Here is an 18578-nt window from a genome sequence, read left to right on the forward strand (position 1 = left end):
ACACTGTCTGCCTGTTTCCGCCCATGCGAGTGGACAGTTTGTTGCTGGTCATTCCCACATAAAAGGCTTCACAGTGTAGGCATGCCAGTTGGTAAATCATGTGGGTGCTTTCACACGTGGCTCTGCCTTTGATCATGTACAACTTCCGGGTTACAGGACTGGAGTAGGTGGTGGTGGTGGTGGTGGTGGGAGGGTGCATGGGACAGGTTTTACACTGGGGGTGGTTACAAGGGTAGGAGCCAGAGGGTAGGGAAGGTGGTTTGGGGATTTCATAGGGATGAACTAAGTGGTTACGAAGGTTAGGTGGACGGTGGAAAGACACTCTTGGTGGAGTGGGGAGGATTTCATGAAGGATGGATCTCATTTCAGGGCAGGATTTGAGGAAGTTGTATCCCTGCCGGAGAGCCACATTCAGAGTCTGATCCAGTCCCGGAAAATATCCTGTCACAAGGGGGGCACTTTTGGGGTTCTTCTGTAGGAGGTTCTGGGTTTAGGGGTATGAGGAAGTGCCCCTAGCTATTTGCTTCTGTACCAGGTCAGGATTGTAGTTGCGGGATGCGAAAGCTGTTTTCAGGTTATTGGTGTAATGGTTCAGGGATTCAGGACTGGAGCAGATTCATTTGCCACGAAGACCTAAGCTGTAGGGAAGCGACCGTTTGATATGGAACAGGTGGCAGCTGTCAAAATGGAGGTACTGTTGCTTGTTGGTGGGTTTGATGAGGACGGATGTGTGAAGCTGGCCATTGGACAGATTCAGGTCAACATCGAGGAAAGTGGCATGGGATTTGGAGTAGGACCAGGTGACTCTGGTGGAACCAAAGGAGTTGAGGTTGGAGAGGAAATTCTGGAGTCCTTCTTAACTGTGAGTGCAGATCATGAAGATGTCATCAATAAATCTGTACCAAACTTTGGGTTGGCAGGCTTGGGTAAGCAAGAAGGCTTCCTCTAAGTCACCCATAAATTGGTTGGCATATGAGGGGGCCATCCTGGTACCCATGGTTGTTCCCTTTAATTGTTGGTATGTCTGGCCTTCAAAAGTGAAGAAGTTGTGGGTTAGGATAAAGCTGGCTAAGGTAATGAGGAAAGAGGTTTTAGGTAGGGTAACAGCATCCCCACAACGACCCCATTAAGTTTTATTTACATTCCCTCTGCAAACATGCCTTCGCTTTAGCCAGATTACGCTCCTGTATTTTAGTTACTCGGGCTTGTCTGACATTTGGCATTACCCCCAAAGGCTTCACACTTAAAGTTCCCATCTCTCGCTGTAACCCTTCTTTCCATCAGTCCCTATACCAGTTCCTAACTGAACAATCCATAGCCCTCACCTACACATCAACTCAGCCAATGAACACACCCATCAACTCCTGTCCCTAATAAAAGTCCTCAATCTTTCCTCTCCCACATCCATGCCAGCTGTTCAGAGCATCCTCCTACAGGCCAACCGCAAATTAGAACAGCATGCCAACCTCCACCTCAAAAAACTGTCCAATCTCCTGGTTTCCCACCTCTGGAAAGGCAACTCACTCACCCTCCACAACCTTTCCAACAAACCTCAACCTCCTCTCATTGGACACAGACCCAGTCTCTGCCATCTACTCAATTTCCCACTTCCAGCTCCAGTCCCCCCAAAACCTCAAAATTGTAATCAACACAATCTGGAACCACAACACCCCAATTCAGTAGTTAACCTTTCCTCCAAACCTCTGTCCCAATCCGAAACGTCTGTCCTATCCAAAGGCCTACTCCCAGATTCAACTAAACAGCCCTCATCAAAGATTTACTGTCCTACACTCGTACTCTCTGCTGGAAATATCACTTTGCCACGAAGAAAAATAATCCTAATCCTACTCCTAATGATCCAACTCCCCAAGACACTATCCAAATTGAACCCTGTTTGGAACAGTTCCGTCCTCCGTCACGGTGGGACCCACCTCCTCTTCCACAAAATCACCCTCTCCAAACCTTCCAGGAATTTCTCACTTCCATCCTTGCCTCTCAATCCTTCTTGAAAAGCCTTAATTCTACTCCCAACATCACCACAGCTGAAGCCCAGGCTATCCGTGATCTGATGGCTGACCGATCCATCGTCATTCTTCCGGCTGACAAGGGTTCCACGACCGTAGTACTTGATTGTCAGGAGTATGTGGCTGAGGGACTGCGTTAACTTTCAGATAACACTACATACAAAGTTTGCCAAGGTAATCCCGTTCCTGATGTCCAGGCAGAGCTTCAAGGGATCCTCAGAACCTTAGGCCCCCTACAAAACCTTTCACTTGACTCCATCAACCTCCTGACCCCCCGACACCCCGCACCCCTACCTTCTACCTACTTCCTAAAATTCACAAACCCAATCATCCCGGCCGCCCCATTCATTGTAGCTGGTTACCAAGCCCCCACAGAAAGTATCTCTGCCTACGTAGATCAACACCTGCAACCCATTACATGCAGTCTCCCATCCTTTATCAAAGACACCAACCATTTTCTCGAACGCCTGGAATCCTTCCCCAATCTGTTACCCCCGGAAACCATCCTTGTAACCATTGATGCCACTTCCTTATACACAAATCTCCCGCGCGCCCAGGGCTTCACTGCTATGGAGCATTTCCTTTCACGCCGATGACCTGCTATCCTACCTAAAACCGCTTTCCTCATTACCTTAGCCAGCTTCATCCTAACCCACAACTTCTTCACTTTTGAAGGCCAGACATACCAACAATTAAAGGGAACAACCATGGGTACCAGGATGGCCCCCTCATACGCCAACCTATTTATGGGTGACTTAGAGGAAGCCTTCTTGGTTACCCAAGCCTGCCAACCCAAAGTTTGGTACAGATTTATTGATGACATCTTCATGATCTAGAATCACAGTGAAGAACAACTCCAGAATTTCCTCTCCAACCTCAACTCCTTTGGTTCCATCAGATTCAACTGGTCCTACTCCAAATCCCATGCCACTTTCCTCGATGTTGACCTCAATCTGTCCAATGGCCAGCTTCACACATCCGTCCACATCAAACCCACCAACAAGCAACAGTACCTCCATTTTGACAGCTGCAACCCATTCCATATCAAACGGTCGCTTCCCTACAGCTTAGGTCTTCATGGCAAAAGAATCTGCTCCAGTCCTGAATCCCTGAACCATTACACCAATAACCTGAAAACAGCTTTCGCATCCCGCAACTACCCTCCCGACCTGGTACAGAAGCAAATAACTAGAGCCACTTCCTCATCCCCTCAAACCCAGAATCAGACTCTGAATGTGGCTCTCCAGCAGGGATACGACTTCCTCAAATCCTGCTCTGAAATGAGATCCATCCTCCATGAAATTCTCCCCACTCCACCAAGAGTGTCTTTCCGCCGTCCACCTAACCTTCATAACCTCTTGGTTCATCCCTATGAAATCCCCAAACCACCTTCCCTACCCTCTGGTTCCTACCCTTGTAACCGCCCCCGGTGTAAGACCTGTCCCATGCACCCTCCCACCACCACCTACTCCAGTCCTGTAACCCGGAAGGTGTACACGATCAAAGGCAGAGCCACGTGTGAAAGCACCCCCGTGATTTACCAATTGACATGCCTACACTGTGAAGCCTTCTATGTGGGAATGACCAGCAACAAACTGTCCGTTCGCATGAGCGGACACAGGCAGACAGTGTTTGTTGGTAATGAGGATCACCCTGTGGCTGAACATGCCTTGGTGCATGGCCAGCACATCTTGGCACAGTATTACACCATCCGGGTTATCTGGATACTTCCCACTGACACCAACTTGTCAGAACTCTGGAGATGGGAACTTGCCCTTGAATATATTCTCTCTTCCCGTTACCCACCTGGCCTCAACCTCCGCTAATTTCAAGTTGCTGCCACGTGTACCTCACCTGTCATTCAACATCATCTTTGCCTCTGTACTTCCACCTCGACTGACATCTCTGGTAGAGCACTTGCCTGTGAAAGGCAAAGGTCCCGAGTTCGAGTCTCGGTCCGGCACACAGTTTTAATCTGCCAGGAAGTTTCATATCAGCGCACACTCCGCTGTAGAGTGAAAATTTTATTCTACTATTTCCTACATTTTATAAATAAAATACGGTTTTATTAAAGGGTTTTAATTAATGTTTAAAACAGATAAAAAAAATCTGTTTTTGGTATTTTTACCCAACTACATTCTAAACCTCACGTGAGAGGGGGAGGGGGGAGGGATTTCCACCACATCTCATTAAATCTCACCATGGGGAAGGGAGGGGGGGCGGGGTCGAAATTTTAAAGAAAATACCACACATCAGTAATGGATGTCACCTTATAACAAGAGTGAATTTAGGATGAACTTTTCAATTCATGACCACAATACTAGAAGTTTTGCATGCATTATGTCCTCCTGCTTATGGTTTAGAGTGGAGTTTTATGATCCGTCTTTTAATGGTTTGTTAGCAGACATCAGAAAGGAAGTTGAGGGTCCCAAATATTCAGTACTGAAATAAAATTGTAGGTTATTAGCATCTCCTGCAATTTATCCAAATATTTCCACTAGAAGATGTAAATTCTAGTTGACACTATAAAGTTCATACTGTACAGGCTGTTAATGGCACCAGTATACAGGTATTTCCCAAAGTCACTAAACATACTTAAATGATCAGTTACAGGTATTTCCCAAAGTCACTAAACATACTTAAATGATCAGTATGAAGTTGTAGATAAAAATAGTGACACAGTAGTGTAAGATGAGTATGGTATCATCATTTACTTCTAATATCTTATCTATAAATAAAGTAATGTATCGGCAGCTCCTGGTGGTACATAACTGTGATTCTCTTGAGGTATATTTTACACTTTGCGAAATACACAGATTGTTTTGTTATACTGTCAAAGTAAATAACCTATTCTGGCTTATATTAATGTGCTTGTAGCTTTATTCGGTTATATTTCATAAGAGAATGTTATAAAATGCATTTTTAACATCTGAAAAACTGTATTAATTCTGAATTCGTCAAAGTGAACTAATGTGAACTACTGTTCCACATAACAGGTGTGTTGAATTAGACTGTTGGGATGGCACAAAAGATGATGAAGAACCGATAATAACTCACGGAAAGGCCATGTGCACAGATATTTTGTTCAAGGTGAGTGAGGTTCAGCATTTGTTTTCTATTCTATTATTAGGCTCTTTATAAATATATAGTAAGATAGTGAAGTGTTAAAAATACGGTCACAGTAATTTACGTGTATGCCCTGTCACAAGAATTTGTCACAATATATAGACTGTTGCAACAGGTATATTTTTAAAACTTTTTAAAGAATATTTTACAAAATCCTTTGACAATGTTATGAAAGGCTGCTTACCAGATATAGTGAGTCGCAGACAGGCACAACAAGAAGACTGCTAAACAAGTGAGCATTCGGCCAGCAGACCTTCTTGTAAAGTAGACAACACACACACGTTCACACAAGCACAACTCACACAGACACACACACACACACACACACACACACACACACACACACACACACACACACACACACGACCGTTATCTCTGGCCACTGAGGCCAGACAATTAATCCATCCTGGATGTGTTGTTGTTCCAAAATGTTTTAATATTCTTGATTGCAAAAAAATATATTAAATTGCAATTGACTACAAGTTTAGGTCCTAAACAAGCCTTTTCAGATCTGAGAAAATAATCAGAAACAGAAAATTCCCTTAATCTAAATTGACTTTCACAAACTTCAAGAACAAACATATTTTAAGGTTGTTGTTGTTTTTGTTGTTGTGGTTGTGGTTGTGGTTGTGGTCTTCAGTCCAGAAACTGGTTTGATGCAGCTCTCTGTGCTACTCTATCCTGTGGAAGCTTCATCATCTCCCAGTACCTACTGTAACCTACAGCCTTCTGAATCTGCTTAGTGTATTCATCTCTTGGTCTCCCTCTACGATTTTTACCCTCCACACTGCCTTCCAACACTAAATTGGTGATGCCTTGATGCCTCAGAACATGTCCTACCAACTGATCCCTTCTTCTAGTCAAATTATGCCACAAATTCCTCTTCTCCTCCTGTTCAGCACCACCTCATTAGTTATGTGATCTACCCATCTAATCTTCAGCATTCTTCTGTAGCACCAAGTTTCAAAAGCTTCTATTCTCTCCTTGTCTAAACTATTTATCATCCATGTTTCACTTCCATACATGGCTACACTCCATACAAATACTTTCAGAAACGACTTCCTGACACATACCTCTATAATCAATGTTAACAAATTTCTCTTCTTCAGAAACACTTTCCTTGCCATTGCCAGTCTACTTCGGCCATTGTCAGTTATTTTGCTCCCCAAATAGCAAACCTCATCTACTATTATAAGTTCTCATTTCCTAATCCAATTCCCTCAGCATCACCTGGTTTAATATGACTACATTCCATTATCCTCATTTTGCTTTTGTTGATGTTCATCTTATATCCTCCTTTCAAGACACGGTTGATTCCGTTCAGCTGCTCTTCCAGGTCCATTGCTGACAGAATTACAATGTCATCGGCGAACCTCAAAGTTTTTATTTCTTCCCCATGGATTTTAATTCCTACTCCAAATTTTTCTTTTGTTTCCTTTACTGCTTGCTCAATATACAGATTGAATAACATCGGGGATAGGCTACAACCCTGTCTCACTCCCTTCCCAACCACTGCCTTGCCCCTCGACTGCCATCTGGTTTCTGTACAAATTGTAAATAGCCTCTCGCTCCCTGTATTTTAACCCTACCCCCTTCAGATTTTGAAAGAAAGTATTCTAGTCAACATTGTCAAAAACCTTCTCGAAGTCTACAAATGCTAGAAATGTAGGTTTGCCTTTCCTTAACCTATCTTCTAAGATAAGTCATAGGGTCAGTATTGCCTCATGTGCTCCAACATTTCTATGGAATCAAAACTGATCTTCCATGCTTTTGGATCCTACCAGTTTTTCCATTTGTCTGTAAAGAATTTGCGTTAGTATTTTGCAGCATTGACTTATTAAACTGATAGTTCGGTAATTTTCACATCTGTCAGCACCTGCTTTCTTTGGGATTGGAATTATTATATTCTTTTTGAAGTCTGAGGGTATTTCACCTGTCTCATACATCTTGCTCACCAGATGGTAGAGTTTTGTCAGGACTGGCTCTCCCAAGGCTGTCAGTAGTTCTAATGGAATGTTGTCTACCCCCGGGGCCTTGTTTCAACTCAGGTCTTTCAGTGCTCTGTCAACTCTTCACACAGTATCATATCTCCCATTTCATCTGTATCCACATCCTCTTCCATTTCCATAATATTGTCCTCAAGTACATCGCCCTTGTATAGACCCTCTATATACTCTTTCTACCTTTCTGCTTTCCCTTCTTTGCTTAGAACTGGGTTTCCACCTGAGCTCTTGATATTCATACAAGTGGTTCTCTTTCCTCCAAAGGTCTCTTTAACTTTCCTGTAGGCAGTATTTATCTTACCCCTAGTGAGATAAGCCTCTACATCCTTACATTTGTCCTCTAGCCATCCCTGCTTAGCTATTTTGCACTTCCTGTCGATCTCATTTTTGAGACATTTGTATTCCTTTTTGCCCGCTTCATGTACTGCATTTTTATATTTTCTCCTTTCATCAATTAAATTCAATATTTCTTCTTTTACCCAAGGACTTCTCTTAGCCCTCGTCTTTTTACCTACTTGATCCTCTGCTGCCTTCACTATTTCATCTCTCAAAGCTACCCATTCTTCTTCTACTGTATTTCTTTCCACTGCTATTGTAAGTCATTCCCTAATACTCTCTCTGAAACTCTCTACAACCCCTGGTTCTTTTAGTTTATCCAGGTAATTTATTTCAAGGTAATTAACATTAAACAATAACATCATACCACTTTTGGTGAAAACACTCTGTCTACATGCACTGTAGACTACTGTGCCTTATCAATATCAAGCATGTGGAATACAGAAGAAAGCAAATTCTGTCAAGTTTGTTCTTCACCATTTGATATGATTAGAACACCCACTGCTGTGTACACTTGTCAGCTACAATCAAAAATTGCCAGAAGAACTGCAGGGGGTACTCAAATAATCACAGTTACAATTCAAATAACACAGTAGAAATATTATTAGTATGATGGTAATATGAGAACATAAATGAAAAATTCAACTCACAGTACAAATGTCAGTTTTGCAGTGGCTATGTCAGGAATATATAAGAGCATATTGTAGCTATCAGAAGGCAACTATTTAAACTAAGTCGAAACCAAGTAGTGTAATATGCATTTAAAAAAGAAAAAAAAAATGAGTACAGCTAAAAAATGTTATAACCTAGTATTTACAATAACAATTTTTGAGGCTGCCAGTCTACCAGTGTGGTAGGGACATCACTTTCCAGTATGTGTAGGCAGCAGAGACAGTGTCAATGCGCACATGCGGGAGATGATAGTGCTAGTTGCAGCATTCCGTGCAGAACGCATTTGAAACCATTACTGGAAACTCTTCCGATTCCAAACTTGCAATGTATTTATTAAAGATCATCAAAATTTTTGAAAAAATAGTTTTGATTAATTTGTGTTGTTCATGTAGTTGTAGTTCAGGATTTCTGTTTCCTCCAACAATTTGAGCATTCTTCTTTTCGGTGCACTGTACAGCTCCTCCGTATTATGCCTCTTACCCTGCATTGCATGCCCCTCTTAGCTCTGTGCATCCCAAATTCAGTTCTGTTCTGGGAGTATTTGTGCTCCTTAAAGTGAGTTTCAAACAGATAGCCTGTGTGACTAATATGATACTTGTCACAGTCTTTACATTGATTGCAGTTTCTGTTTGGTGCCAACAAGCACACACTGCAGGTAGCATTCTGATGGCTTCAAATAGTGACAGACTTCACCAACTTTCCGCATATTTTCGCAGTTCACATTCTTCATATTGATGAATTACATTTAGTAATGAGGATGTGCAAACTTTGTTCTCAGGTACACTTCTTAATAAGTGTGGGGTGCTTCCTAATGTGTTAAATTTTTTATGTCCATTTGTTGTAAAGTAATTCACATTTTTGAGCTGTTGTAATGTCTTTTATTTTTGACAGAAGAATACGTTTATCTTTAATGAAATAAAATGTTTTGTGTATCCCCACAGATTCAGAATTGCACTCTGTAACTTTGTTGGTGTGACAAACTGTCTGTTAAACTTTTACTGCTGCAGATGTTCTCTTTGCGTTCCATGTTGAGATGGCTTTTGTTATGGCTGTCTGCTCAGCAAATGCTGTTGCCTATGCTCTGTGGCAGGATTCCAATCCATACAAAATACTTACCATCAGATTTTTCAAAAACTGTGAAGTGAAAAATTTGATTTTTTGCACATCTTACAATCTGATACCTTCGCTTTATAAAGGACTGAATTTCTTTTCATTATATGCCGCAGTCACTGTGCTGCATCAAATTAAATAAAACATTGCGTGAAATTTTAAAGATTTTGCAGAGGTAAAAACGCATTGTGTAAACTTAGATCACACATTGCAGTGATTGAAATGTAGTTAAGGTGTCAAAATTTTATTTAAAATTGAGAGCAGAAGACTATCTAGTTTCTTTCTTGAGTTATTGGGTTTTATATCTGACAGATGGTCAGGCGCAACACACACATTTGTGTCCATGCGCTTAGTGAATCATGTGATCGTAAGATCGTAAGAATCGTATCTCATAAATGGTACAAGATATTGAAATGATGTGTTTTGCAAATGATAGTGTGCAGTGAGACACGTATGTTGTATGATAAACACTCAAAAAAATTTTACTTGCTAAGATATGGAAGTAACTCGTCTGCTGCAGTGATAGCTTGGCAGATCAGGACACATACAGACGAGCATTGCATTGCAGAAAAACCCAAGTGGTATGCCACAACTTTGAAATGGTTCATGACGATAGTACTTTCTCATTATTTGAATTTGCCTATTTTTGTAATACCTTAAAATTATTTATTGTTGGCATGATAGGTGTTTTGCATTGTTACATTGTACCAAGGCACAATATCAGGTGCCAGCATTCTAGCATACAGTGTGTGTATACAAAGTGTCTTTATTACTAGTGATATGTTGTCACTGTTTAACCCTCGAGCAGATGCACCTATGTATAAAGCTGTTTTGCACCATTTCCATTGTTATTTCACAATCACAAGCCCATACCTATTCCTTTGTTTTGCTTTGGCTAATACTGTGTAAATTGCGTTGTTTTAAGTCCAAGTGAGCAGCAGTAATATATAATAAACAGTGAGGTAGGTCGTAAGAAATTTACGATGCGTGCAGGAAAATGACCCACATTACTAGCTAGCAAGACAATCCCACAATGAGGCAATTGTCTAAAAGATAATTAGTAATCAAATAAATGGCTGGCTGGGATCTGATGCAGCTGCAGTACGTAATGCTTTGAGCAGATCGTTACTGTGGGCATCACCTGTCTGTGGCAACAGAGTGATATAATGAATGTTTCTTTCATTGTTGTTTAATGAAACAGCACTTTTAGCACACATTATGTAAATTTATTTTATCATTGTTTAATTAAACTGGGATTAAACTAAGAGTTTCCTCTTACGTGCTTACCTTGGTAACATAAAGATAGCTATTCCTTGCATGTGCACAAAGTATGCCCAACACCTGTGTAAATCTGCTCAAGGGTTGGTGTTCATAACCTTGAAATCTGTATGTTCTCCAGGTCTGTGAGAAAAAATTTAACTTATGGTTGTTTTCTGTTGGTAATTGTATTTCAGGTATGAAAATTATTTTTAGCAGACTAAACTAATAGTCAATTGCAGTGTAATAAATTTTTTATGATCAAGACTGTTAAGATTTTGTAAAATTTATTTAAAAAGTTATTACAATTCATAAGATCACTTTTCTCCATCACATGTTGCTGTCATGTCTCACTGACTTTTATATTTTTGCCAACAGGATGTGATTTACGCCTTGCGAGACACTGCGTTTGTTACTTCGGAGTACCCGGTGATTCTGTCATTCGAGAATCACTGCTGCAAAGCCCAGCAGTATAAACTGGCCAAGTACTGCAACGACATCCTGGGGGACCTGCTACTCAAGGAGCCACTGCCGGACTACCCGGTAGGATTACACAGTTTCATTTAACTGTTCCAAAAGGTTTTGGCCAAATTACACCATTTTCACAAAATGATACAGCGCCAGGTCCTGTGTGAAATTTTCTGATGCGTAGGTGGTCTGATTTCCTTGACTGCCTCCCTAACAGCTTGCTTCAGTTCATAATTTGTCTGGTATCATTGCTTTGTGACAACCTGCTGCTTCATTATTCCCTACAGGGAATTGTCGCCCGATGACAGATCCGGAATGCTCTGAAGCCACTCGATGGCCCTGACAGATGTACTGATCCTCTCTCTATCCACATCTGGGGAAACACTTCATCCCAGAATTCTCGAACTCTGAGAGCATAGTGGGCAGGAGCTCTGTCTTTGAAGCCAACTGTCATCAAGAATGTTCAATCTCTGGAGCTCTGGAATAAACCATTCTCGCAACATTTGCAAGTAAGAATGTGGATTCAATGCACTGTCAAAGAAATACAGCCCTGTGAGGTGCCTACTGGAGATTGCAATCTATATCGTAACATGTAGGGTATTATTCTCTAACTCCTCATAATAATATGGATTTTCTGTGCTCCAGAAAAAAATCCCTATTCCATCCAGAATGGATCCCCTTCCAAAGAGCTTCTGTTACTATCGCAGCACCATTCACTTCGGTGGATCTTCTTTGTGGAATTGTGACGCAAAATCGCGTTGCACAACTCTTTTTTCCCCAGTGTGTGCACGTCCATGATCCTATGACTCACCAGAACAAATTCTTTCACAATATAGGTACTTATGTCCACCGTCTGAAAAGAAAGAAAAGACTTCTGGAATATATGAAGGGCTTATTTCAATAGTGGTGCAAGTCCATTTTTGTTCATTGTGAGATACAGAGTCCTAAAGTTAAATGAGTGCTGAAAAATCTGCAGTTGAGATACCAGAAATATTCAAGCAAATGGCTTCTTGCTAGAGATAAACATTTCTTTCCGTTTGTTTGGAACATTAATTGCAGAAGCATTATAGGCAGAAAAGGGGAGGTAATGGACTTGTACTGCTATTGAAATAAGCCCTTCATATCATCATCACCAAAACAGTGGAGGGAGGAGATAGGACTTTCAGACCTTACTGTAGAAAAAAAATTACTATTGCCTATTATCTAAGCTATTAATAATAATTTACAAGTGAGGGAAATAATTAAATGGGCCAGCAGCTTGCCTAAATTGCAGGCCTGTCAGTGCCACCAGCATTACCGTTATGGCTGAGAAATCAATATATCTTGATATCTTGAAGGATAACGTGACCAAAAAAAAAAAAATACAAATTGCACAATAATGATGGCAGAAAGTATAATTATCCTTCAAAAAAAAATTGTGAAATGAGTTCTTGAGGAATTTCACACATAAATGGCCTTTCTATGGAAGAGTCAAAGTGCTCGATGTAACATTTATTCAGCCAGGTAGCCAGGTAACTCGTGAAATGCTCAGTGCACAGCAGTGAAATCTATAATTGTGCTTGTCAGAAATACTCAGCTGCTGAAATTCAAGCTCTGCTCTTAGGATCCTACATAACCAAACCGTCGGAAAAACAGCAAAAAAAATTATGGCCAATATTATATGCAGAAAGCTTAGGTTCTTTTTTGTAACTACAATGTATGAACTTTAATTTAAACTATTAACTTTTTCTGTTTGTGGGCTTACTTGCCTTACTTTCCAAGTCCGGACAAGATATTTAGATTCTTTTCTTCCAAAACTCTGCAGCTTTAATGGCCTTGTCACTGCACAAAATAGGTATTCCGCTGTGCAAACAAGCTCCATGTGTGGCCACATGAACCAGTGTTCAATTGTATGTGTTTCTCCACATTCAAAGTAGCCCCATTTAACCATGTTTACTTTGTATTTTGTGACTCCTGTTCATAATCTAATCAGTGCTCTCCGTGTGCTGTACTGTCGTTGCAGCCCTTGTGTGATGATTTGCTCTATGGGATGCAGGTGTGTATTTTGCAATGTCCAACCATAAATACAGGTGGTGGGTCTCAGATCAGCCTTCCAGTCATACTATCCTTTAGATAAAGCTCTTCTCTGACTTGAAGAGTTGGAACTGTTTACCGCTTATACATTAAGCGCTGCTTTTTCCTCTCTGTTTCACTGGCTATTTTGCATCTGATATTTGCGTGTTTGCACTACTTAACAGTGATGTCACTATTGGCTGAATGCATCATTTCGTAGGCTCTGAATATCTGCTGTCGTGGGCTGGTGAAATCAAAGGACACGAGCTGCGATTGGCTAACAAAAGTGCATCGCAATCTCCATTTCAGTTCTTTGGAAGCTACAGTGCTATATTGGTGGAATTCATATTTATTCTTCTGTAATACAAAAATATCCAGTGTATATGTTGTCGCGCATTGAAGACCTTAAAAAAAAAGTGCCGAGAAGTTCTATATCAGTGATCAGTGTATAAAATCTTTACAGTTGAAAGGATTGATAAATTTTACAGCTCTGAGGCAAAGTATATTGTCACTTTACATGGTAAAATGAACTTTCACCTGGGAAGAAGAGTATTATTAACTGGGAAGTCCAGGAGAAATCTGGGATTTTTTGTCCTTGTATACACCCTGAGTGAAGACGTGGTGTAATAACATTTATCTCTAAATTCAAAACTATCGGTTCTCCAAAGGCCTATGTCAATGATCGTCCGTATATATACAGTGATGAGTGTGTGTTTAATTCATAATAGCACACCTGCTCTGTCGAGAACCGAGACAGACGTGTTAATATTCTGTTTTGTGTGCGGAGCCAGCTGGAACCGGGAGCGCCACTGCCGCCACCTAGTGCGCTGAAGAACAAAATCATGATCAAAAACAAGAGGCTGAAGCCCGATGCGGAGAAGCAGGGGCTGGAGCTGTTCCGGAAGGGGCAGTTCGTCATAGAGGACGAAGAGAAGGAGGACGCCTCGGCACCTGGCGAGCCCAAGCCGGTGAGTAGACGGAGTGTGTGTGCACGTCTGTCTGTATTATAGTTCACTCTGGAGGGGGACGACACCCTGACTTTTTGGTGAATTTTCACCTGTACTCCTTTCCCTATTTGTATTTTACTGAGGACTGTCCATTCCCGCAGCGGAAACAAATTGATAAATTCCAAAAATACATTGTTTCATCAAAACTGGACAATTTTTCCTCTGGAAGATATTGATGATTATTCTGTATTAAAAAATGCATGCTCTATTCAGTCTGCAGATTTTCTTTTTATTTCCAAATTAGCAGTTTTGGGTATTGTCACCCATTTTCAGATCTGAAATAAACGAGAATGAAAAATTTTTCCATCGTAACACAAAAAAGGCAAATATGTCTTAAGGACAGGTAAAGATGTAAAAGAAGTTTTTCAACTTATCAGGCTTGCTTGTTAGTGTTTGTACCCGTGTCGTGTAATATAATGTCACATGCCAAGTAAAGTAACAATATGTGATGTCATCTTCCTTCTCGACCCCACTCACCAAGGAACAAATAATTTTATCGCCAGCCCCCCCCCCCCTCCCGATCCCCCTTGATAAAAACTTTTTCATCTGTTACATTTTTGCTCTTCTCCGCTTGATATTACATATTGTTTATTAAGACTGTGCGAATCTTCTGCATTTTTGGCACACGATCAGAGACTTAAACGTATAAATTGCAAGATGCGATTGCCAACATCTTGCAGCTAAGAGAGCTCACTGCATGGGGGAGGTAGGGTTAACTCGTAAAAAAGTATGTCAGATGTTTTGATTTCAATATCTTTTAAGCTACCAGAAAAGTCATTAAGCTAGTTCCCTTCTTATACATCCATAACTTGTGCCAGGACATATTTGCCTTTTTTGTGCTATGATAGGAGCATTTTTCATTCTGGTTCCCAGCATTTACTTTACTATAATTCTGAATTGCGACAGCTTGGCAACCGATGTAGATTTTTGTTGACTGTACCAACGATTCGTCAGTTTTTTTTATTGTCTTCCAAACCATGTTGCTTACATTGTAGGCGTGGACAAAGCTTGCACAAAACAACAGGATGATCATTAACTATATGTATTTGTCTACTTTCTTACAAAATTTGAACTGATTTGTACATGTTTGAAACATGAAAGTGGCACCCATAACTACTCCGGAAAAAAAACTTTTATTTATTTATTTTATTTTATTTTTGCAAGTAAAATCTAAATAAAGCTAGATTTTTGAAAGCAAGTTTCCAGTTTTATCATAAGAATGCGCTTTCCGTTTATTTGAATCACTTTAAACCATTTCTGCATATTTCATTCACATAAGAATGATTTTTGTGTGTTAAATTTACCTCAACTTTATACCATCATAGCTCAACAATGGATAAAGATTATTGAATAAAACAAATTTGTTGTGACTTTATCCATTTATCTACCTTAGTGCAAAGTATGAACCGATTCATATAAGTTTAAAGTACAGAGGTGGCACACTTTAGGAATATCCCAGAACAAAATGTTTTTGCATGTAAAATCCAAAAGGTACATGCGCAAATGGTGCCATTAGCTGAGCATTAATTTTAGCCCTGCTAACATCTTTTTGCAAAAGGAATTAATTGATTTTAAGAACTTGCCTGAGTGCCAGCTCCACTTAGTTGTTCAAACTTTGCTTAATTTACTATAACATAGCTATAGTAAGACAGTAGTTTGAAGGACTATCCAAGTGGCCACTGGTCCAGGCTAATCCAAAATCTTTTCATCCCATGATCCTAGATCAAACAGGAATCGATCACAAAGGCTCCCCTCAAACTGCGATTCTTCACACAGCCTTCTCAGACTTAAAATTTGTTACAGTACTTCTGTACTATAATAATTACAATTTGTTCTAATTCTTCATTTATAAAGGTTAATTTTTTTTTTTTTGGAAAACTAGCTACAGTGCGATAGTTGTGTAATATACCATATATTGTAGTTGTTGCAGTTACATTACCAACCTCTTATAAAGGGACCGTCAGTTGACTGGCTTATACTGATGGGTATGTTTTTAGATGTAACAACTACTACTTCAGCATATGGTGTGTTACACAACTTTTGTATTGTAACTAATTTCTTTAAAACATTTTGAGCTTTATAAACAAAGGATTAGAAATAATTGTAATTTATTTTATTGTTTAACAGATCTGAAGGTGGGTGACATCATCAGAAACCAGTAGTTCGGAAATAGAAAGCAGCAATCTGCAGGCTGTTGCATGAAGTAGACAGTTTTGTAAATGATCTCATTTTCGACTGAATGGCTGTATTTTAAGTGTAGATAATTGCTTATCAATAGTGACATTTGTACACTGTCTGCGTAACAAGAAAGTGACATTCAAAGTGTTTCCTGAATTTGCTAAAGTAGTTCTGTGGGAAAGCCATCGTCACAACTTGAGTGTAGTAATCAAGTTTTCTGCGAAGCAGTGACGCACTTTACTAGGGCCTGATATGTCTGCAGTTTACAGTGAATGGCTATAAGACTGACCTAGATTAGGACTAACTGTTTAACTGCCTCTGCTGCTGCTAACATTATGTGTGTGACATGTAAAAAATTAATCCATTCCCAACATAGGAAGCTTCTGAATTGTCACATTAGTGAAGTGGTGCTCTGATATACCAACGATGTTAGAGTCAACATCAACAAGCAATTCAATAACTTTATCTCTATTATTTCTTATATCTTGATAAAATGTAGTGATCCTGCTAAACCTCATTACACTGCCATCTGTAAGCTTAGCCAGCCTCCTCTCCCCGTACCTACTGATGTGCAGGCCATGCCTAGTGAAGCACAGTCTATCAGTAGTCTCATCTCGTACCAGTGCAATGTGACCACACTCTCCATGATCAGTGCCTCCTCGAGCCCCTTGTTAAGGTGTGTAACAGCTGTAGTAAGACTGACTGTGATGCTGAAATGGCTGCATGAGGTAATATAGTAAATTTGTACAGATTGTTCTAACTTAAAATTAATTTGTGCTTTCTTGACAGTCTCTCTCTCTCTCTCTCTCTCTCTCTCTCTCTCTCTCTCTCTGTGTGTGTGTGTGTGTGTGTGTGTGTGTGTGTGTGTGTGTGTCATATTACATTACAGACACTCTTGTGTATTAAATCAGTGATTTACTATTTTTAGTGAGTATAAGATGGCCCCTTTTCTTTCAGTTTTTCTTAAAGTAAATTAATAATTAAATAAGAAAGTCTCTCGAGGAAATTTTATTTTTAAGGTATTCTCACTAACTAAAGTTATGATATGTTTTATTGATATAAAGAATGTGCCTAAATCCATTAACATTATACCTATTCCAAACTTTTGCTATTTATTGATTGTTTGTATTTTGATAATATAAGTTGAAATAAAATAAACAAAAGGAAATTATTTACCTTAATTTTTATCTTGACTTTCTCTTTTGCTTACTATGTAAGTCACTGTTTTTAATCAAGGAATTTACAGCTTATTTGTCCCCTTTCATTGCCATTGTACCTCAGGTTGAGCGTTGACAACATTGCCACACAAAACATGTATGGTTATCACTGCCCTCTATCTAGACTTTCACAGTCTCCTGCAGAATTGTTATTGAATATTGCCCTGTTTTAAAGTCAGTTCAATTACAACTTCAGTGGCTTTGGGCAAACTGCAATTTAAATGTGGTAGATGTTCATAAGAAACAAAGATGCATGATGCTACACTCAGACGGTAGCAGCACAATGAAATTTGCTGCCCTCTTACCATATCCCTCTCCACATCTTTTCTAGTTCTCAACTCACCTGCTGTCACTGTTTCTTCTCTGGCCCTTCTGAAGTCTTCAAAATAAATCTTCACATGACCTCAGTTGCCAAAGCTTGATCTGTAAATGTAAGATGTCCCCTATATTAATTTATTTCATGACATAAAAACATTGACCTCAGGAGCAATAACATAATCTGCAAGTATAAGATGACAAATTTAAGAGACAACAATATTTAAATACTCACATATGCAGTGAGATAACAAAATTCTGATTATGACTCAGATAAAAAGTATAAAAAGGGTAACATGCAGATAACGTAAGAGAAATTTTGAACAGTATTCTAATACAACATTAGCTGTTGTGACTGTCTGCGACTGTTCTGACCACTTTCGGTGTCCACAGGAAGTTCCGGAGGAGGTGGCTGCACCCGAGGGCGATGCCCCAGTGCCCGTGCCGTACACGGGCTCCACCACCAATGTCCACCCTTGGCTTTCCTCCATGGTCAATTATGCCCAGCCCATCAAGTTCCAAGGATTTGATGTTGCGGAGAGTAAGTGCTCATATTTTGTACTACGGGAACATGTAGTCAGTAGTTAGCAAGAGATTTGTTTGAAATGTTTTTTTACTCACATATGCCTTGATCACATTTGATATATCTATCACAGTTAGCCAGTTATGACTCTGACGAATGATCATCAGATCTAAAAATCTAGAAAAGACAAAAACCCAAAATTACTAGTAAGTGTCTATAGTTATCAACATACTGAAAAATACTAGCTAAAGAAAAAAAAGAAAAATATAGCCAGTACCTCGTTACAAGAG

The 18578-nt window shown here is 39.9% G+C and overlaps 1 protein-coding gene across 5 annotated transcripts in view; it reads left to right on the plus strand.

Annotated features, from left to right (window-relative positions):
• LOC126424758 (1-phosphatidylinositol 4,5-bisphosphate phosphodiesterase) overlaps window positions 1-18578 on the plus strand; it is a 449937-nt gene that overhangs the window by 377900 nt on the left and 53459 nt on the right. For all 5 annotated transcript variants that reach the window (XM_050087500.1, XM_050087498.1, XM_050087497.1 and 2 more), the window contains 4 exons: window positions 5021-5114; window positions 10907-11071; window positions 13840-14016; window positions 18159-18306. In XM_050087500.1, the coding sequence (XP_049943457.1) occupies window positions 5021-5114; window positions 10907-11071; window positions 13840-14016; window positions 18159-18306 (584 nt within the window). The remainder of the gene's footprint in view (window positions 1-5020; window positions 5115-10906; window positions 11072-13839; window positions 14017-18158; window positions 18307-18578) is intronic.

Source organism: Schistocerca serialis, chromosome 10, assembly GCF_023864345.2.
Source record: "Schistocerca serialis cubense isolate TAMUIC-IGC-003099 chromosome 10, iqSchSeri2.2, whole genome shotgun sequence".
NCBI lineage: Eukaryota > Metazoa > Arthropoda > Insecta > Orthoptera > Acrididae > Schistocerca > Schistocerca serialis.